At 39.6% G+C, this 22320-nt stretch overlaps 1 protein-coding gene across 1 annotated transcript in view; it reads left to right on the forward strand.

The window, feature by feature from the left end:
- CASR (calcium sensing receptor) overlaps positions 1 to 22320 on the forward strand; it is a 59568-nt gene that overhangs the window by 1272 nt on the left and 35976 nt on the right. The window contains exons 2-3 of the mRNA XM_007943903.2: positions 2940 to 3246; positions 16056 to 16940. Coding sequence (XP_007942094.1) covers positions 2940 to 3246; positions 16056 to 16940 — 1192 coding nt within the window. The remainder of the gene's footprint in view (positions 1 to 2939; positions 3247 to 16055; positions 16941 to 22320) is intronic.

Raw genomic sequence — 22320 nt, forward strand, 5'->3', positions numbered from 1 at the left:
CAGGCTGGAGACTAGCCCCAAGGCTTCTCCTTATATACAGGAAGCAGACCACATCCCAAAGGCAGCTACTCAGCTGCTTGTGGTAGATCCCACCATGGAGCTGATTGTCAGTCTCATCACAGGGAATAACTACCACCAGCTGCCCAGCCACTCAACCAGGCCCAGCCAAGTTGACACACAAACTGAACTACCACAGGATCTTAGAATTGAAAATGATTGACCTGATGCAGGCATACACTTCCCAAAAAGCATAATGTTTTGTAACTGCTACCATTAGAAAGTCTCACAGAAATCTGAAAGGAGTTGCTAACTGTGCTGGAGCTACACATAATACCCCTAATTTTCATTTGACACTTCTTCAACCATTTGAAGATAGCTAATGTGTCTTCTTAAATGTTTTCTTCTCCCAGTCAAATAGTTGGAGATCACTCAACAATTCTTCCATGATGTGACTTCCAGTCCCCTCACCAGCCCTAATTTATCATGACTTCCTTAGAGCATGACATGCAGAACCAGACACAGCTCCTTCAAATAGGATATGATTTCTGCAGAAAACAATGGAACTGTTTATCACCTCCCTTGACCTGGACATCAGAGTCCATAACTGCATCCTTAGTCTTGACCCACCGTCTGAGAGGGAGTGAGACTTTCTCTGGGTCTTGCAACTTCCAGAAAGGATCCAGCACTTTTCCCTGGTCTTTCTGATTGCTAGAAAATAAAAATGAAAGCTAGAATTTCTCCAACAAAACTGGATTTGTGTTTATGTTCTAATGAGAGCTAGCAAATTACAGTATTTTTTTATGAATGGAGAAAAACTAAGTGCAGAATTTCACTGATGCTAATTATATCCTTCACACAGCCCAAGTGGAAGATATTCTTTTTGTTGTACCCTGATGGACAGTGATGTGTGTGTGTGTGTGTGTGTGTGTAAGATTAAGCAAGAAGCTTGCCCTGATATAATCAAGAAATGGGATCAAAAACCAAAAAGGCAACCTCACTGTCATTGAGTCGATTGCTACCCAGAGCTACCCCATTGGGTTTCCAAGGCTATAGATCTTTATGTAAGCAGACCTCCCCATTTTTCTTTCATGGAGTGGCTGGCAGATTTGAAGCCACTGACCTTTTGGTTAGCAGCCAAATGCCTTAATCACTACACTACCAAAGCTCCTCCTATACATGTTTTATGTATAGCAAAATTCTGCAATATCTTTTAATAACTTTTCTAGTTGGAACCAAACAAACAAATGAAGGAAACATAAAGAAGTACTAGAGAAAACAACAAAAAGGAAATACTACAGTAAAAATTAGATCAGAACCTTTAGGAACCTAAAGGATACAGGAGAAGATAACAGATGGTATTTCTCATCTCCAGTCACTGAGAAGGAGCTCTGGTAGCGTAGTGCCTAAGACACTTGACTGCTAACCAGAAGGCTAGTGGTTCAAACTCACTAGCCACTCCTCAAAAGGAAGGTTGGACAATCTACTTCCATAGTGATACTGCCTTGGATACCCAAGGAGAGGTCACTATGAGTTGGATCTGATTCGATGGCACATAACAGCAACAAAACAACAGTCACTGATATCAAGAAATGAAACCTACAATATAAAGGGAGAACTTTCCAAGCTGTTACCTCTTCTCCTTTGGGCACTGGTAGCCTAACATAGCACATTTCTTGAGCCTTTGCTCTGAGCCAACTCGTAGGATCATGAGAACTATGTCACTGACCCTGTTTCTCTTTGTTAATTTGCTTGGTTTTTTAAAAAGTTTTTTCCTTCTTTGAAAAGTAATGCATAGTGCTTTAAAAAAAAAAAAAAACCTCATTATTCTGTCATCTAGAAATAACCACTGTGTATAGCCTTCCTAAGCATGTTGTTGTTGTTGTTGTTGTTATGTGCCGTCGAGTCGGACCGGACTCATAGCGACCCCTCCTTGGGTTTCCGAGGCAGTATCACTATGGAAGTAGATTGCCCCATCTTCCTTCCAAGGAGTGGCCGGTGGGTTTGAACCACCAGCCTTCTGGTTAGCAGTCAAGTGCCTTAAGCACTACGCTACCAGAGCTCCCTTCCTAAGCATACGTATGTTTATTTGTTTACAAAAATGAGGTGTCACTAGCTTTCTTTTCCCCTTTGAACTCTAGGAATGTCATAGTCTCAATCTGTGACAGCAAATCGAGGTTGCTTTTAAGTTCCCGCAATATCTGGTAGCATAATGTCTAAGGCATTTGACTGCTAACCAGAAGGTTGGCAGTTCAAACCCACCAGCTATTCCATGGAAGGAAGACTGGGCAGTCTACTTCCATAAAGATTTACTGCCTCAGAAACCCAAAAAGGAGTTTGGTTTTTATTCAAATACTTATCTAATTTATATTTCCCTTGGGCCTTTTTCTTTTCAAATTTATATATTACTTTACCAAGCATGTCCTTCTAGTGACTGATCCCTCCTGATAACATGTATGAAATACATAGGACAATGTCTCACTATCCTTCCAAGGAGCATTCTGGCTGTACTTATTCCAAGACAGATATGTTTGTTCTTTGGTCAGTCCATAGTATATTCAATATTTTTTGCCAACACCATAATAATAAAGTCTTTCACATCAACCATTTCAAATTCTTTGCCTGATGAGGCAGATATAAATTATCGATTAGGTTGTTAATAACAATCTTTTTTCTTACTATTGCTTCCTAAGTCTGTGAGAGACACCATGCTGAGAATTTTACATAATTATCTCATTTCATTATCCTCATATCTTCACAGCCACCCTATGAAAGAGGTAATCTCCCCCATTTTATAGAGAGGATGTTGAGGCTCAAAAAACACAGCGTCACAAAACCCAGAAGTAATAGAACCACATTCAAGCCCAGCTTTGCCCAGTCTTTATGCTGAAATGGTTGACCAGAAAGCCTCACATTTTCTTCAATTTCTTCCTTTCTTCTAGGTATAATTTTCGTGGGTTTCGCTGGTTACAAGCTATGATATTTGCCATAGAGGAAATAAACAGCAGTCCGGCCCTTCTTCCCAACATGACATTGGGATACAGGATATTCGACACCTGCAACACCGTTTCTAAGGCCTTGGAGGCCACTCTGAGTTTCGTTGCCCAGAATAAAATTGATTCCTTGAACCTTGACGAGTTCTGCAATTGCTCGGAGCATATCCCCTCTACTATTGCTGTGGTGGGAGCAACTGGCTCAGGCATCTCCACAGCCGTGGCAAACTTATTGGGGCTCTTCTACATCCCCCAGGTATCCATACCTTCTTAGCTGATACAACGTGGGTAGAGGTCGGGAAAGTAGGGTTGCTCAATGTCTATGCATTTCATTTTCTTTTTTTTCATCTTGAGTTTACACAGGCACAAAAGATCTTTTATTTAGTCAGGGCATTATACCATGACCATTTGGGATTTCTGAAACCGGACTCTTCTTCCAAGCTAACTGAAACATGAATAGCCTTGTGATGCCACATAACTGAAGCTGTAGATCCATGCGGTGGTTGTTCAATGGTCGAATTCTTGCCTTTCATGCAGAAGATCTGGGTTCAACTTCTAGCCAATGCACCGCAAGCACAGCCACCGCCTGTCTGTCTGTGGAGGCGTGCATGTTGCTATGATGCCGAACAGGTTTCAGTGTAGTCTCCAGACTAGGAAGAAAGGCACGTACATCTGTTTCCAAAAAAATCAATGAATGCAAACCCTATCACTCACAATGGTCTGATCCTGTTATGCATGGGGTTGTCATGAGTCAGGAGCCATCTTGATGGTGGCTGACAACAGAACATGCTTTTATCTAATTCACTTGAGTGGCCCCATTAATCTGTCTATATTACCAAATAAATTTGACTGTATTCTTTTTTTATTTTAAAATAGTTTTAGATTTGAAGAATTTTTGTGAATATAGTACAGAGTTCCCGTGTACTTGACACTCAGTTTCCTCTATTATTAACATGTTATTTTAACAAGGTACATTTGTCACAATTAACAATCAATATTGATACATTGTTGTTAAAAACAAAAATCAAACCCACTGCCATCAAGTCAATTCCAATTTATACAACCCTATTAGGAGCTCTGGTAGCATAGTGGCTAAAAGCACTTGACTGCTAACCAGAAGGCTGGCGGTTCAAACCCACCAGCCACTCCTCGGAAGGAAGGTTGGGTGATCCTACTTCCGTAGCGATACTGCCTCAGAAACCCAAGGAGGGGTCGCTATGAGTCGGGGCTGACTCGACGGCACATAACAACAACAAGAACAACAACAACCCTATTGGTTCTGACAGGAGCTCTGGTAGTGTAGTGCCTAAGGCACTTGACTGCTAACCAGAAGGCTGGCATTTCAAATCCACCAGTCGCTCCTTGGAAGGAAGATGGGGCAATCTACTTCCGTAGTGATACTGCCTCGGAAACCCAAGGAGGGGTCGCTATGAGTCCAGTCCTACTTGACGGCATATAACAGTAACAGTAACATTGGTTCTGACACATAACAGCTCTAAGTATAGCAGAAGGAAACACTGCCCAGTCCTGCACCATGCTCTTAATCATTGCTACATTGGAGCGTGTTATTCCAGCCACTGTGCCAATCCAGCTCGTTGAGGGTCTTCCTCTTTTTTTGCTTCCCTCCACTCTACCAAGCATGTCTTTCTCCAGGGACTGGTCCCTCCCAGTAACATGTACAAAATACATGAGACAAAGTCTCACCATCCGTGTTTCTAAGAGCATTCTGGCTGTACTTACTCCAAGACAGATCTGTTTGTTCTTCTAGCTGTTCACGGTATATTCAATATTTTTTGCCAGCATCATTAATTCTTTTTCAGTCTTCCTTATCATTGTCCCACTGTTGCATATATATGAGGCAATTGAAAATATCATGGTTTGGGTCAGGCCTTAAACCTCAAAGTGACATCTTTGCTTTTTAACACTTTGAAAAGATCTTTTGCAGCAGATTTGCCCAACATGATATGTTATTCGAATTTCTTGACTGCTTCTTCCATGGAATTGATTGTGGATCCAAGTAAAATGAGATCCTTAGCAATTTCAATCTTTCTTCCATTTATCATGATGTTGCTAATGGATTAGTTGTCAGCATTTTTGTTCTCTTTTATGTTAAGATGTAATCGATACTAATGACTGTAGTTTTTTATTTTCATCAGTAAGTACTTCAAGTTCTCTTTGCTTTCAGCAAGCAAGGTTGTATCATCTGCATATCACAGTTGTTAATGTTATTGTATTATTATTAACTAAAGGATGTCAGTTTTTCCCTAATGGCCTTGCTCTGTTCTGATCCCATCCAGGTTATCTCATTACAATTGGTAGTCCTAGCTCCTTAGGTTCCTCTTTGTTGTGACAGTTTCTCAAACTTTCCTTGTTTTTGATGACCTTGACAGTTTTTAGGATTACTGGCCAGGCAGAATCCCATAATTGGACATTATCTGATGTTTTTCTCAAGGTTCCATTGGGTTCATGTGTGTTGGGGAGGAAGACCACAGAGGTAAAGTGCCATTCTCATCACATCATATCAAGGTCACATAATAACAATATGACTTATCATTGCTGATGTAAATCTTGATCAGTTGGCTTGAGGGAATGTTTGTCAGGTTTCTCTACTGTAAAGTTCTATTTTTTTTTTTTTTCTCCTTTTTCACATGATAGAAAGGAAGTCACACAAATAACTCACAAGTAAGGAGTGGGCATTATGGCCCATCTTTTTAAGCACAGAGTATTACATAATTTGGAACTCTGCATGCGAGATTTGTTTTTTATTCCTGTTTATTTATTTATTCAGTGATGTATTTATAATGGTATGGGCTCATGGATACTTATTTTATACCTTGGCTATACCCACTTGACATACCACCATTATTATGTTGGGTTTTTTAAAAGCAATTTCTTCCTTTATTTATCAGTACTACAAGGAGCTCTAAGCTCAACTTGTGTATTTCCATGCCAGTCCTAGAATCAGCCATTTCTCCAAGGAGTCTTCATTCATTTTATTGGAAAATGGTATTAGAAACCAAGATCCATGCATTATGTGTGTTTATTTTATTGTTACTAGGGATGTGTTACTTCTAGGCCCTCTCAGCTAACAGAATAAGGAATATACATACTAACTCATGTTTAAATATATATCTATATATAGTTCTATATGTAAACATATGAATCTATATTAAGCTAAACATGAATTCATACTGATATATCCAACTCTAAGCCATTACCATATGACTCATTCTGGCCTCTTCCTTTTGCTTATCTATAACTTCCCAATCTAACATTGAGAAACTTGACTCCCACCATCCATTTATTTTGCTGTTCATTCCAGTGTATATGATAATAATGGTTTCAGAACTGTCAACCTGAACTCCTGCGGCAAACAACTTTATCAACTAGAAGACTGTGCTTAGGTACAATTCCTTTTACATTTACTCTTACAGACTCTACTCACTCCCAAAATTATTTAAGTCAGCATATATTCTCTCAAGTTGTTTCATAGATTTGTAATACATTTGGATTCTTGGTCACATTCTTCATTCTATCCTGTGACTTCGTGATTTTCTAAATTATTTTTCTTAAACTTTTATACATTACTGTCTCTAAAGTGCTATAGGCTTTGACAAATGTGTAATGCAGAATTTACCATTTCTGTATTACACAGAATAGTTGCACTACCCTAAAACAAACAAACAAAAAACCACCTGTTTGTCACCTATTCATCTCTGCCTTTTCCCACCATTCCAACCCCTGGCAAGCTGCTTATCTATAGTTTTGCCTTTTCCAGAAGGTCGCATAATTGGAATCATATGGGTATAGTTTCTCCAAGCTGTTTCTTACACTTAGCAAATATGTATTTAAGATTCATCCATGTTTTTTTCATGGTTTAAAAGCTCATTTCTTTTTATCACTGAGTATTTTTTTGGATCCTTTTATTTAAAGATACAGGCTGAATTCATACAAGCAGTCGGTATTTCATGAGTTTTATCTCTTAAAATGCATAACACTTTTTTTAATTATTATACATTTATTTATTCATTTAGCAAGTAGATACCACATCTATTACAAAATAAATATTAATGAATGAATATTTATCACCAAATAAATGAGTAAATTCATAAATGAGTTTTTTAACTTCTTATCAAGTGGTTTTATTGTCAGATAGACCCAGCCCAGTGTCAATTAGACCTTCACTCTTCTAAAATTATTTTAGACATATCTTGTATAAAAGGTGTCTTTCTTTTTAAAATGTTTGATTATTTTTTTCTCATTTCATTCCTTTAGTAATGGACTTCCATGACCTTTCTTCTGCCTTTACTAAAAGCAATGAGACCATATGATGTAAATCCCACCTCTCAAAATCAAACTGTCTCTAATACTATTCCCTTAAAAGTCTCTCTACTGTCTGTTTGAAAGTTTAGCTCAGAAAGAAGCAAAACATATTTTCTCACAAATCAGGAATTTAATAAATCATTGTCTTGCACACTCTTGAAATGCAGAATATTCTGTTTCATTCAACAAATATTTGTTGAGTGTATAAGAATAAGCAGTCTCTATCTTGTAGAAGCTCAGCTGTGATGGGAAAATGGTTGCAGTTTCATAAACTAACAGTTCACTGAAACAGGTGCTTTAATGAACATTTGCTTCAAGTAAAAGAGAAAAAGCACACTCTATATGCCACTCTATAAATTGATTTTTTCCCTGAATACTAAAGAGCAAATCTTTTTTTTTCAAGTTAATATTTATAGATCTATGACATCATTCTATTGTAGTGAAAAGTTGGAAACAACCTAAATGTCCGTGGATGGAAGGAAGATCAGCTCAGTGGAGATACATTCCTTAAATTAAATTACAAATCACACTTCAAATTATTTTTCCAATGATTCATGTTTAAAAGGTGTAAGAGTACCTTTGATAAATTCACATTTCTATATTGGGAGGTCTCTAGTTCCTTGGTGATAGACAGTATCCCTTTACGTTCATGTGGCAACTAAAAAAGTCTTGTCATCATTTCCCAAGTCCTTATTGCAAGGAATTAAAGGTGTTTCCCATGGGGAAGCTCCGATTGTAACTTTTGTGCCAGAATGATCAGACAAAGCCCACATTAGTAAATGTATAGAGCAAGATGCAAATATACATCTTTTAAATTTGGCATATTATACAGTAAGATGGGATTGCTTAAGCTATTTTGAAATATTTTAAATACACAATTAAAGTAAGTTGCTGTGCGCCACGGCCGACAGGCATACGATGTAAATGTCATCAAGGAAACAAAGACAGTGAAGAAGAGATTTTTAATTCTTTGTAGTTTGGAGGAGGATAAAGTTAAGTTGAAGGTGAATTATCAAAGTGCTAAGGTGACTACCATGATTATCAGTCAAACCAAGGTAAATGTCTATACAGCTGTAGTTCTCTGTTGTGGCTGCCTGCTGGAATTACGTGGGGAGCTTTGACAGTACTGATGCCTGGGTCTCCCCTACCAAGAGATTCTAGTTTAATTGGTCTGAGAGACAACCAGGGCAAAGGGAGTTTTGAAAGCTCCCGGTCAATTGTACTGAGCAGCTAGGGCTGGGAACCTCTGCTCTTCAGATTGCAAGTGGAGACCTACTGTATTTCTCATGGCAAGCACGCCACCGTGTGGGTGAAACAAATAGACCAGCTAAAAGAAGGTGGTTAGAAGTTTTCTGAATCATTCATCAAATTCTCCCCTCTTATTTTACAAAAATTTTGTGTATTTTCAAGGGGTTTTTGGTTTGTTTGTTTGTTTTTAAGGAGAGATAGACAGTGGTATTTGCCATACTTTTCTAGATTATTTGCTTTTTAAAAAACTGGGAAAATATTATAAATATATTCTTGAAGAGAATATATCTGTGAGGAAAATTTTTATTTCCTTTAAGCCCCTTTTTGATCTATTTTTCAAAAGAAGATCAAGAAGCAAGTAATGATGGATTTACAAAATGCCCAAATAGGAGTTTGCAAAATCCTTATTCAGAAGCCTACAGTTTGGGTCTGCAAACAGCTTTCTAGAACAACAATTTAAAAAAATCTAATTTTTATTTATTTAAATCATTGAAATGGCATATGATTGTGTATATTTTCACCAAAATAAAAAACACTTAATTTAATCACTTAGTTCATGAACTGCCATCGTAGAGGAAGAAGGTTCTTATTCTGATAAAAGAAAAAAAAATTGTCAATTTTGCATTACAGCTTCCAAAAATAAAAGCTCTTGTCAGAAAAGTCATATATGCCTTAAGCAAAGTATGTTTCTTTCATTGACCAAAATCTTTTATGTTTTTAATGTAGAAACAACTCCTTCATAAGAAGGAACATATTGGAAAAATTCATTTTAAAATACTGAACATGTAAAATTACCTGTTTTAATTGGTGAGCATTATTAAAAAGTCATCTTCATGTATTCCCCAAAATTTCTTCAAGTTATTTTCATAAGAAATTTTAAAACGTTAGAAAACTAGGGAGCAAGAGATATTAAACATGCCTTCATCACTTAGAAGAAAGTCCATTAAGTGAAAAAATGTTTTGACTTTTGTTCTTTAGAAGAAATGCTCCAATAACTTGGAACTTCCTAACTGATACGTCACGATACATGGTAGTCAAAGCTGTGCCAAGATATTGACCCTCTCCAGCTTTGCAATGACTAAGTGGGACCTGGGGTGATCAGAGCACCCCCTACCAGGGTTGGTCAGCCTCCTCCATTTATTCTATTTTCTATGTTTGCCACGATGTGAAAAAAAGGAAGCAACTCTAAATGATGTCTGAACTCAATGAAAAGTCAAAAAAGGAAAGGCTGTTTTTCTGACTCTGTTTAATAATGTACATCATTGTTATTGTGGTGATGGGAATTGAGCCTAATGAGCCTAAATGCCTAATTGAGCCTAAATGATAAACAACAGTTCTGAGAAATTACTGCAATTGAGGTTACCAAAACCAAACCAAACTCACTGCCCTCAAGTCGATTGCGACTCATAGCGACCCCTTTTGGTTTCTGAGGCAGTAAATCTTTATGGAAGTAGATTGCCCAGTCTTACTTCTGCAGAGTGGCTGGTGGGTTTGAATCGCCAACTTTCTGGTTAGCAGTCAGATGCCTTAGGCACTGCACCACCACAGCAATTGAGGTTACTGTCAACTAAAGCCTTGCAGGGAGAGGGGAGCAGAAATGGAGGGCAAGGAGGAGAGGATAGCTAGAGGACAGGAAGAGAAAAATTAGGCAATAGGAAAAGGAAAACCATTGGAGTGTCTCCAAAGAACCTTAGGTTCATAACCTATGAAACCAAACCAGTTGCTGTCAAATCGATTGCAACTCATGGTGACCGCATGTGTGTCAGAACAGAGCTATGCTCCACTGTTTTCTCAGTGGCTGATTTTTTGGAAGTAGATTGCCAGGCCCTTCTTCTGAGGAGCCTCTAGGTGGACTAAAACCTCCAATCTTTCAGTTAACAGCCAAGTACATTAACTGTTTGCATTACCTAAGGACCCCCTTATAATCCATAAACCAAACCATCCAGTTGCTGTCAAGTCAGCTCTGACTCTTGGCAACCTCACGTGTCAGAGTAGAACTGTGCTCTGTAGGGTTTTCAATGGCTAATTCTTGGGAAGTACATCACTCAAGCACCTCTGGGTGGAACTGTACCTTGAATCTTTTGGTAACAGCCAAGTTTGTTATTGTTTGCATCACCCAGGGACTCCTCATAGCCCATGTTATTGATGTTGTCGTTATGTGCCATCCAGTCGGACTCAACTCATAGCAACCCCTCTTTGGGTTTCTGAGGCAGTATCACTACGGAAGTAGATTGCCCAACCTTCCTTCCAAGGAGTGGCTGGTAGGTTTGAACCACCAGCCTTCTGGTTAGCAGTCAAGTGCCTTAGGCACTACACTACCAGAGTTCCCCTCATAGCCCACAGGGAAACTGATTCTTTCCAGAGGTAGGTGAAACCCATTGTGGTTGAGTTGATGCTGATACTGAGCAACCCTATAAGACAAAGTAGAACTGCCCCATTGGATTTCCAAGGCTGGAATCTTTACAGAAGCAGATGGCCACAGCTTTCTCTCACAGAGCAGCTGGTGGGGTTGAACTACTGACCTTTTGGTTAGCAGCCAAGTGCTTAACCACTGCTGCCAGGGCTCCTTAGAGGTAGGTTACCAAAAAAAACCTCACTGCCATGGAGTCAATTCGACTCATAGCGATCCCTCCTTGAGTTTCAAAGGCAGTATCTCTACAGAAGTATATTTACCAATCTTCCTTCCAAGGAGTGGCTGGTAGTTTGAACTGCCAGCCTCCTGGTTAGCAGTCAAATGCCTTAGGCACTAGGTTAGTGGAAGCTAAAACGCTCAGATGAGAACCTGGGCCCAACAAACAGAGCAAACCAAACCCAGGGCCGTTAAGTCAAATACAATTCATAGCAACCCTTTTTTAGAAAAGAGTAGAACTGCTGCATAGGGTTTCCAAGGCTATAAATCTTTATGGAAGGAGATTGCCTCATCTTTCTGGGGGATTCCAACTGCTGACTTTTTGGTTAGCAGCCGAATGCTTTAACTGAATGGCACCAGAGATTCTTAGTAGGTGTATATATGGCTATTTTATAACCGATGAGGCAGTGCATATAAAATAGTGCATAAAGACTCTCCTTGAAAGGATAAGTAGATCCTACTGTTGTTGGGCCACCATTCATATGTCAGTTTGTTGTGGTGGCTTGCATGTTGCTGTGAGACTGGAGACTATGCCACCAGTATTTCAAATACCAGCAGGGTCAACCATGGTGGACAGGTTTTGGTGGAGCTTCCAGACTAAGGTAGACTTGGAAGAAGGAAGAGGCCATCCACTTCCCAAAGAATTGGCCAGTGAAAACCTTATGAATAGCAGCAAAACACTGTTTGATACAGCACTTTATGAATAGCCCTGAAACATTGTCTCATATAGTGCCAGAAGATGAGCCTCTCAGGTCAGAAGGCATTCAAAATATGACTGGGGAAGAGCTGTCTCCTCAAAATAGAGTCAACCTTAATGACATGGATGGAGTTAAGCTTTGGGGACCTCCAGTTGCTGATGAGGCACGACTCAAAATGGGAAGAAGCAGCAACAAACATCCATAAATAATAGTAACGTGGCATGTACAAATGATGAATGTAGGAAAATTGGAAGTTGTCAAAAATGAGAGCACCGAATCCTAACCACTAGACCACCAGGGAAGTTTGAAGTTCTCAAAAATGAAATGAAAGGCATAAAGATTAATATTCTAGGTATTAATGAGCTGAAATGGACTGTTTTGGCCATTTGGAACCTTGAATGACAAATTGAAGAGGAATAGTGTCACATTCATCATCACAAAGAATGTTTCAAGATCTGTCCTGAAGTACGATGTTGTCAGTGATAGGATAATATCCATACGCCTACAAAGAAGACAAGTTAATATGACTATTATTCAAATTTATGCACCAGCCACTAAAGCCAAAGACAAGGAAACTGAAGATTTTTACCAACTTCTGCAGTCTGACATTGACCAAACATGACATCAAAATGTATTGATGATTACTGGTGATTGGAATGTGAAAGTTGGAAACAAAGAAGAATTACCACTAGTTGGAAAATACAGTAATAGAAATTATGCCGGAGGTCATATGATAGAATTTTGCAAGACCAACGACTTATTGATTGCAAATACCTTTTTCCAACAATACAAATGGTGGCTATACACGTGGACTTAGCCAGATGGAATGCACAGGACAGACCGACTACACCTGTGTAAAGAGGCAATGGATAAGCTCAATATCTTCAGCCAGAATAAGGCCAGAAGCTAACCATGGAACAGACCATCAACTGCTCGTATGCAAGTTCAAGTTGAAGCTGAAGAAGATTAAAACAAGTCCAGGAGAACCAAAATTTGACCTTGAGTATATCCTACCTGAATTTAGTGACCTTCAGAAGAATAGATTTTGTCCACTGAACACCAATGACCGAAAACCAGATGAGTTGTGGGATGATGTCAAGAACATTATACATGAAGAAAGCAAAAGGTCCTTAAATACAGGAAAGGAAGAAAAGACCAAAATGGATGTCAGAAGACACTCTGAAACTTGCTCTTGAAAGGAGAGTAGCTAAAGCAAATGGAAGAAATGACAAGATAAAAAGAGTTGAACAGTAGATTTAAAAGAGCAGCTCAAGAAGACAAAGTCAATTATTATAATGAAATATGCAAAGACCTGGAGTTAGAAAACCAAAAGGGAAGAACACTCAGCATTTCTCAAGCTGAAAGAACTGAAGAAAAAAATCCAAGCCTTGGCTTGCAATATTGAAAGATACTATTGACTGCTAACAGAAGGCTGGTGGTTCAAACCCACCAGCCACTCCACAGAAGGAAGGTTGGGCAATCTACTTCCATAGTGATACTGCCTCATAACCCAAGGAGGGGTCACTATGAGTCAGGGCCAACTTGATGGCACATAACAACAACAACAACAACATGTGCAAAATATTGAATGATTCAGGAAGCACCAAAAAAAGATAGAAAGAATATATTTAGTCACTGTACCAAAAAGAATTGGTCAATGTTCGTCCATTTCAGGAGGTGGCATATGATAAAGCACCAGTGGTATTGAAGGAAGAAGTCAAAACTGCATTAAAGAAATTGGTGAAAAACAAGGCTTGAGGAATTGATGGGATACCCACTGAGATGTTTCAACAAAAGGATGCTGCACTGAAGGCACTTACTTGTCTATGCCAAGAAATTTGGAAGACAGATACCTGACCAACTGAGTGGAAGCGATCAATATTTGGACCCATTCCAAAAAAAAGGTGATCCCACAGAATGTGGAAATTATCAAACAATATTGTTAATATCACATGTAAGTAAAATTTTGCTTAAGATAATTTTAAAGCGGTTGTAGCAGTATATTGATAGGGAACTTCCAGAAATGCAACCTGGATTTAGAAGAGGATGTGGAATGAGGGATATCATTGCTGATGTCAGATGGATCTTGGCTGAAAGTAAAGAATGGCAAAAAGATGTTTATTTGAGTTTTATTGACTATGCAAAGGCATTTGACTGTGTGGATTGTAACAAATTATGGATAACATTGCAAATGATGGGAATACCAGAGCATTTAATTGTGCCCATGAGGAGCCTGTACATAGACCAAGAGGCTGTCATTCAAACAGAACAAGGGGATACTGCATGGTTTAAAATCAGGAAGGATGTGTTTCAGGGTTATATCCTTTCACCATACTTATTTAATCTGTATTCTGACAAATAATCTGAGAAGCTGGACTATATGAAGAAGAACACGGCATCAGGATTGGAGGAAGACTCATTAACAACCTGTGATATGCAGATGACACAACCTTGCTTGCTGAAAGTCAAGGTGACTTGAAGCCCTTACTGATGAAAATTAAAGACTACAGTCTGTAGTATGGAATACATCTTAGCATAAAGAAAATGAAAATTCTCACAACTGGACCAATAACAACATCACAATAAATGGAGAAAAGATTGAAGTTGTCAAAGATTTCATATTACTTGGATCCACAATCAACACCCATGGAAGCAGCAGTCAAGAAATCAGATGTTGTGTTACATGGGGCAAAGTTGCTGCAAAAGATCTCTTTAAAGTGTTGAACAGCAAAGATGTCACTTTGAAGACTAAGGTGCGTCTAACCCAAGCCATCGTATTTTCAATCACTTTCTATTCATTTGAAAGCTGGACAATAATAAGGAAGACTGAAAAAGAGTTAAAGCTTTTGAGTTGAAGTGTTGGTGAAGAACACTGAAAGTACCATGGACTTCCAGCAGAAGAAACAAATCTGGCCTGGAAGAAGTGCAGCTGGAATGCTCCTTGGAAGCAAGAATGGCCAGACTTCATCTCACCTACTTTGGTCATGTTGTCAGAAGGTACCATTCAGTGGAGAAGGACATCATGCTTGTTAAAGTGGAGGGTCAACAAAGAAGGAGAATACCCTCAATGAGGTGGAGTAACACAGTGGCTGCAACAATGGGCTCAAACATACCAAGGATTGTGAGGATGGCACATGACTGGACAGCATTTCATTCTGTTGTACATTAAGGTCGCTATGAGTCAGAACCAATTCTGTTCTATATGTGGTGGCTATGAGTCACAGCCGACTCAATGGCACATAACAACAACAACAAAAAAAAAAACCCTGTGGGTTTGGTTGATTTTTATGGTCAGATCCATGGTTGAAGGTAGCACTGTGAAGAAACTCTAAAAGACCTCATATGTGTAAACATACGTGAATGGGTTCCCTAGGATTTTAGTAATCTCTTGCTCCCTTCATAGTAGATAACAGCTGATCTGATTTTTTGAGCACCTGTTTTGAGTCAGGCACATGTATTCTATCATTTAAAATTCATGAAAGTACTGCAGCAGAAAAGCAAACTCACTGCCATTGAGTCAATCCCAACTCACAGCGACCCCCTTTGAGTTTCCAAAGCAGTAAATCTATACAGAAGTAGATTGCCCAGTCCTCCTTCCTCATAGTGGCTGGTGGGTTTGAACCACCAATCTTCTAGTTAGCAGTCAAATGCCTTAGTCACTATGCCACCAGAGCTTCTTGAAAGTACTGTAAGGTAAATATAAATTATTATAAGAAAATGAGATAAGACAATGAGGCTTAAAGTGGTCAGGCAGATTATTCAAGGATAATTATCTCATAAATTGCAGAACTGGGATTTAATCACAGATCTGTTCTGCTTTTAAAGTCCAACAGTTTTCTTCCTTACATACCACCTCCCCTTATGGTATCATCCAGAGAGAGGATGTGCCTCTTCCCACTTTATTACCTACACACATACACAATGTGGGGACCCTCTTACAATCCATGGTATAACCTCAATTCATTTTTGTCCCATCCCAAATCATCCATCAGGAATTAGAATGCTCCTTGATAGACTGACAGGTGCTAGGGTGCTCACCCTGTAGTGGAACAGATTCTGGTGGTTCTCAGTCTTAACGTATGCTCAAAAAGCCATGTCCACAACAGCCTTGAGATCCACTTGGCACCTCACTCACTCACTCATTCTGTGTTCTTGTTTTTTTTCCAGGTTAGCTATGCCTCCTCCAGCCGACTCCTCAGCAACAAAAATCAGTTTAAGTCCTTCCTTCGTACCATCCCCAATGATGAACATCAGGCCACTGCCATGGCAGATATTATCGAGTATTTCCGCTGGAACTGGGTGGGTACAATTGCTGCTGACGATGACTATGGCCGGCCAGGGATCGAGAAGTTTCGAGAGGAAGCTGAAGAGAGGGACATCTGCATTGACTTCAGTGAACTCATCTCCCAGTACTCTGATGAGGAAGAGATCCAGCAGGTAGTGGAGGTGATCCAGAATTCCACGGCCAAAGTCATTGTTGTTTTCTCCAGTGGCCCAGACCTCGAACCCCTCATCAAGGAGATCGTCAGGCGCAATATCACAGGCAGGATCTGGTTGGCCAGTGAAGCCTGGGCCAGCTCCTCCTTGATAGCCATGCCCGAGTACTTCCATGTGGTTGGAGGCACTATTGGATTTGCTCTGAAGGCAGGGCAGATCCCAGGATTCCGAGAATTCTTGCAGAAAGTACATCCCAGGAAGTCTGTTCACAATGGTTTTGCCAAGGAATTTTGGGAAGAAACATTTAACTGCCACCTCCAAGAAGGTGCTAAGGGACCCTTACCTATAGAACCTTTACTCAGAGATCACAAAGAAGGAGGCAGCATGTTAAGCAACAGTTCCACTGCCTTCCGACCTCTCTGTACAGGGGATGAGAACATCAGCAGTGTCGAGACCCCTTACATGGATTACACACATTTACGGATATCCTACAATGTGTACCTGGCAGTCTACTCCATTGCTCATGCCCTACAAGATATATACACTTGCTTACCTGGACGAGGGCTCTTCACCAATGGTTCCTGTGCAGATATCAAGAAAGTTGAAGCTTGGCAGGTAAGTCCTTAATTCAGATAACAGCTCTCTATGTAATGAAGTGGTGTTCCTGGGTGGGACAAATGGTTAATGTGCTTGGCTGCTACTGGAAAGATTGGAGGTTCAAGTCCACCCAGAGGTGCCATGGGAGAAAAACCTGGTGATCTATTTCCAAAAAATCAACTCCTTGAAAACCCTTAGGAGCACAGTTCTACTGTGATACACATGGGGTTGTCATGAGCCAGCATCAACTCAAAGGCAACTGGTAAACTGGTGTAATAAAGCAGAATGGGCTCATCCAGGCAAGAAAGATAAAATCGTTACCTCAAAAAGGCAATATCTAAATGAGTGTTTGATTCTAATATATCTAAATGTAGTTTTTGATTCAAATTGCCTTTGCAAATATTTGAGCAACTGACTTCTGCAAAAGATAGTAACTTGACTCAATCCTTTGTTTAAAGTCCTGGCTGAAGTTTTCTTTAGTCCAATGGTTGAAAGTAGTTAAAGTATGGCTGCTAAAAGTTTTTTTAATGCCCTAGAACTGATTTAGTATTGAGAAGTGTTTTTCGAATTCCTCAATTAAAGATATTGCCCCCTTAAGAATAACAAGTGTTTGTCCATACACTAACGGGCATGAAGCTAGTGTAGTTGTGTTTAGTCCTCACTCACAGCCTGTGCTGGGCCACCCAACAGGCCAACTAAGCACAAGCTTAGGACATAAGAAAATTAAGGTCACAGAAAACATCTTTTAAGAAAAAAATTGACATTGGGTAGTACAAAATGAAGCACTGAAATAGTTATCATAAAAAATAATTAAAACTTAGGTGACATTCCTACACTTATTTTATATTGTCTCAACAACAAATGAGCTAGAACATCTTGGTGTACAGAATCCAACCACCACGGATGTTTGGTAAAAGATACCAAGAAACAAAGACTACACAACTGTATGAGATATTTTAGATATTTTCCTGGGGTAAAGAGGAGAGACTATGTAGACTGGTAGAATAAGCCAGGACTTGCCAGTTCTTGGCCATTCATTAATGGGAAAATCTTGCTCTAATGTCATTGTAAAATTAATTTTCTAATTAAATGGTTGGGCCTCTTGGCATTCATTGCATTGATTAGTCTGACCACTGTGGCTTCTAAAAGGAATGGTCTTCAAATCTGAGATCTTCTTCTCTCTCATCTCCATTTTTCCTTTGAGGGGTTTTGTAATGCCCATGTGGAGGTCTCCTCTCCCTCAGGTGGCCTGGGCAGGGAGGCACCCAAATGCTCCCCTTCCCTTATACCTTCCGTAGACATTTATAAACCACCAACCTGTGCCAGGCTGTTCTTGCAAATACTTGGCTTCATCAGTGAATAAAAAAGAAAATATTCTTGTACTCAGCTCTGGTAGCATAGAGCCTAAGGCACTTGACTGCTAACCAGAAGGCTGGTGGTTCAAACCCACTAGCCACTCCTCAGAAGGAAGGTTGGGCAATATACCACCTTGGAAACCCAAGGAGGGGTCACTATGAGTTGGGTCCAAATCCACAGCACATAACAACAACAACGTCATTGTTGGCCAATGGGGGTCACTATGAGTCAGAAATGACTCGATGGCAGTGAGTTTGGTTTTATAGTATACTCAAAGCTTCCTTCCTCATACTGCAACCACACCCTGGTTAAAAAAAAAAAAAAAGGAGGGGGGAGATTTAATAAAGGTCAAAGACTAAAATGACTTCAGGAGCCATGATGCTAAGGTATGGAGTTTTATGTAGGGAGAATAATGGGACAATATTTGGGCAGTAAATACTATTCTCTTCCTTCTCATCCCTTCCACATCCCTTGGAAGGAGAAGCTCAGCTCTTGAAAAGCCTAAAAGACCACGGTGGAGTTGAAAGGACAAAGAAGCTTCCAGTGCACAGTTTTGGCCTATTCTGCTCTTCAATGACTCTTCTCCCAAACAAAGAAGATCCAAATGGGCAAGACTAGAGTTCAGGCCTATGAGAAAGAAGCCAGGAGTCATTCTATCATCAGGATTGAGCCTGTTAGCTGTACACAATAGAAAACCCAAACTAAACTGTCTTAAACAGAAAAAGGAAATGTAATGGCTCATGAGACTGACAATTTTAGAAGAGTTCCTGGTATAACCAGGTATTTACATCTCACTCTTTGTTCCTTATTCATCAAAACTGACTTTGTTATCACCCTCTATAGCAGCTTCAGGGTCACAACTTCCTTACTGCTGGTAGCATCAGTAGAAAAGGGAGTTATTCCTAGGAGCTCCAGAAAAAGTCCCCAAAAAATCATGTTGATTGGCCAGTCCTAGGTCATATGGTAGCATAGTGCCTAAGGCACTTGACTGCTAACCAGAAGGCTGACGGTTCAAACCCACCAGCCACTCCTCGGAAGGAAGGTTGGACATTCCTACTTCCGTAGTGATATTGCCTCGGAAACCCAAGGAGGGGTCGCTATGAGTCGGGGCCGACTCGATGGCACGTAACAACAACAACAACAACAGGTCATATGCCCATCCCTGAACCAATCACTGTGCCCATGATATTCAGTGCTCTAATTCCAAGGCTGGGCCATATGCTCCTCTCTGAAGCTAGGAGTAGAGGTCTCCCAAACTACATAGACTAAAAGTAAGAGGGAAGTCAATTCCCAAAGAGAAATCCCAAAAGGAGGATGAAATGGGAACAAAACAGCCAAAACAAAATTGCACTACACAGATACCTCAACGTGACTGTAGTTCATGTAAAAATGTTTCCTCCTAGCTCACCCATAAACCAAAAAACAAGCTCACCACCATCAAGTCGATTCCAACTCATAGCGACCCGCATTGCGTTTCTTTACAGAAGTAGATTGCCCCATCTTCCTTCCACAGAGTGGCTGGTGGGTTTGAAGCAATGACCTTCTAGTTAGCAGACAAATGCCTTTTCCAGTACATTAACAGAGCTCTTACAAAGTATGGCACAATTCATCTAGGGAAGGAGACCAGATGGAAAAATGAATTCAGAGCTCTAAGAGGGAATAACATAATAACATGTGGCCACTGGCCACAATGTTCTGTGTGCCTGCTCTAAATCTTCTTTGAGCCCAGGAATCAAGGTTGTTGGATGGGTATTCTGGAATTTAAGATCTTGGCCATGTCTCTATCAGGTAATTGGACCAATAATTATTTACTCTATTAAGTTCTACACAGAAACCCATCACTAGACAATCTAATCCAAATATCTCAGACCAGAATTCCAAGCCTGCCTTCTCCTAATTCTTCTCTTATAAACCAAACTGCCTGGTACCTGTCTGCACACTGCATATTAGTTTTGGGCACAGCATCTTTGCTTAGGCCACATCCCACAACTCAGGGGCACAGTTTTGTCTCCCTTATTACATGTTTAAGGAGCCCTTGGGAGGAACAGGTAGTTAAGCACTTAACTACTAATCAAAAAGGTGGTAGTCCAAACCACCAAGAGAAAGAAAGACCTAGCAATCTGCTTCCAAAAGGTCACAGCCTTGAAAACCCTCTGGGGCTCAGTCCTACCTCGACACACATGGGATTGCCATGAGTAGAAATTGACTCAACCTCAACTGGTTTGGTTTTTGGCTTTTCAATTCCATTGTCTACCATAAACTTTTAAATTTTTTTCAAACTTCACTTTTCCCTGGGTATCCTTTAAAATCATTTACCCCACTTTCTGATCATTATTTTCCCCTCATTTTTGCTGTTTACATATCCAGCTTAAGCTTCCACAGAAGATTTCAGTTGACCAAGATAGATTCTCAATAATTGAACTCAATTAAATGAGGATTAATCATGATTGTTTTACTTTTTCACAAATCCTTTTTCCCCTAAAATATATCACTCAACTCATATGCCTTAAAAGTAACACTAATAGGTCATTTATGAACACACATAACACAATTGCCTCCTGACCTTCTAAGATCCTGAGCCCTCCTCACAGCCCTCCTTGGCTCTCTCTTTACTGATTCCTCCGTTGGACTCAAAGCTTCATTCTGTATACAGAATGCCTGACACCTAAATATTTGTAGAATGAATGAAGAAATTAATGAATGAATGAGTAGGAATATAGTTCATCTGTCCTGACAGCCCTACCTGGAAGCTTTTACAGAGAACTGTTTGACCTAATCACCCATCGTGACTCAATCACTGTGTTGTTGTTGTTGTTATGTGCCGTCTAGCCAGGGTATTCTAGACTCTGATTGGCTGAACCTAAGATGTGCCCACCTATCAAGTTTGAATAGAACACTCCATAAGTATGGGATTGCCTTCTTTTTTCATTCTCAGGATGATCACACAGACATGCCTTCTACTCTCCTCTGCCTCACAAAACTCATCAAAAAATAGGCATGCATGGTTACAGAACCATGGTAATAGTTGATGGTGCTCTCAGGTGTTGAGGGTGGGGTAGAATGAACTAGGGTGAGAGACAGAGGAGATGGAGAAGAGATAATATGGCTGAAATTAAAGAGAGGAATTGGCCCTGAATATTCCCTAAGTCAGCACAGAAAATGGGCAAGAAGCAATAGGGTTGCGATCTGTGTGAACTGCTCCTTATTATCTGTGTAGATGGGATGCTTTGAGGACCCTCATTTTCCCTTCTGTGCTAAGAAGTGACATCAAGTGCAAGAGCTAGAAGTCCTAAACAAAGTGGAGGATTTGTAGTCTCTAGACTTTGTTTTAATTCAATTGACCCTTAAAGTATGTGCAAAGAGGTGATTCCCATTTATGCTTATAATTGGCAATGGTATGTCTTTAAAATTCTTTAGAGGAAATACCCTAAAAGGACACAAGATGGAATATTACCACATAAAAGATTTGTTACCAGCTATATGTGTGCATATTACACATATTTGCCCCTCTTTCTGGATATGTGTCTTTTTCAGTGTTTATTTTTCTCTGTGAGCCTGTCTGTCTGTGTCTGTACATTATGTTCTATGTTTAAGTCTTTATAGTAACCTTTTTCTTTTCACTTTCCCTTTATTTATTTTGTCTTTCTCTTCATATCCCTCCTCAAATAAGTAAATTAGACATATTTTATATTGAATTACAATCTTGAGTTAAATTGTTTATTTTCATTTTAATAGAACTATGAGTCCCTTCTTTTAAAACTCTGAAAGCAGAGTAGTCCTTTCTCTCTGGGGAAAATATCTAAATTATCTTTTAATTTGTGTTGCTTTATGAATCATCTATTGTCAATTAAAGATGAAATAGTTTCCACCTCCATCTTCCCAAATTATGTGAATTAAAGGCAAAGTATTCCATGAGTAGAAATAGACTTGATGGCAACTGCTGGTGGTGGATTACACAGAAAATGAAGTGTTCAAATGCTAAACTTGTGTGGCAACATGCCAAAAGAAATGTTAACAGTATTTAAAGATATGGCTTAAAGTG

This window comes from Orycteropus afer, unplaced genomic scaffold (assembly GCF_000298275.1).
Source record: "Orycteropus afer afer isolate SDZICR_OR568_19922 unplaced genomic scaffold, OryAfe1.0 scaffold00114, whole genome shotgun sequence".
NCBI classification, from domain to species: Eukaryota; Metazoa; Chordata; class Mammalia; order Tubulidentata; family Orycteropodidae; genus Orycteropus; species Orycteropus afer.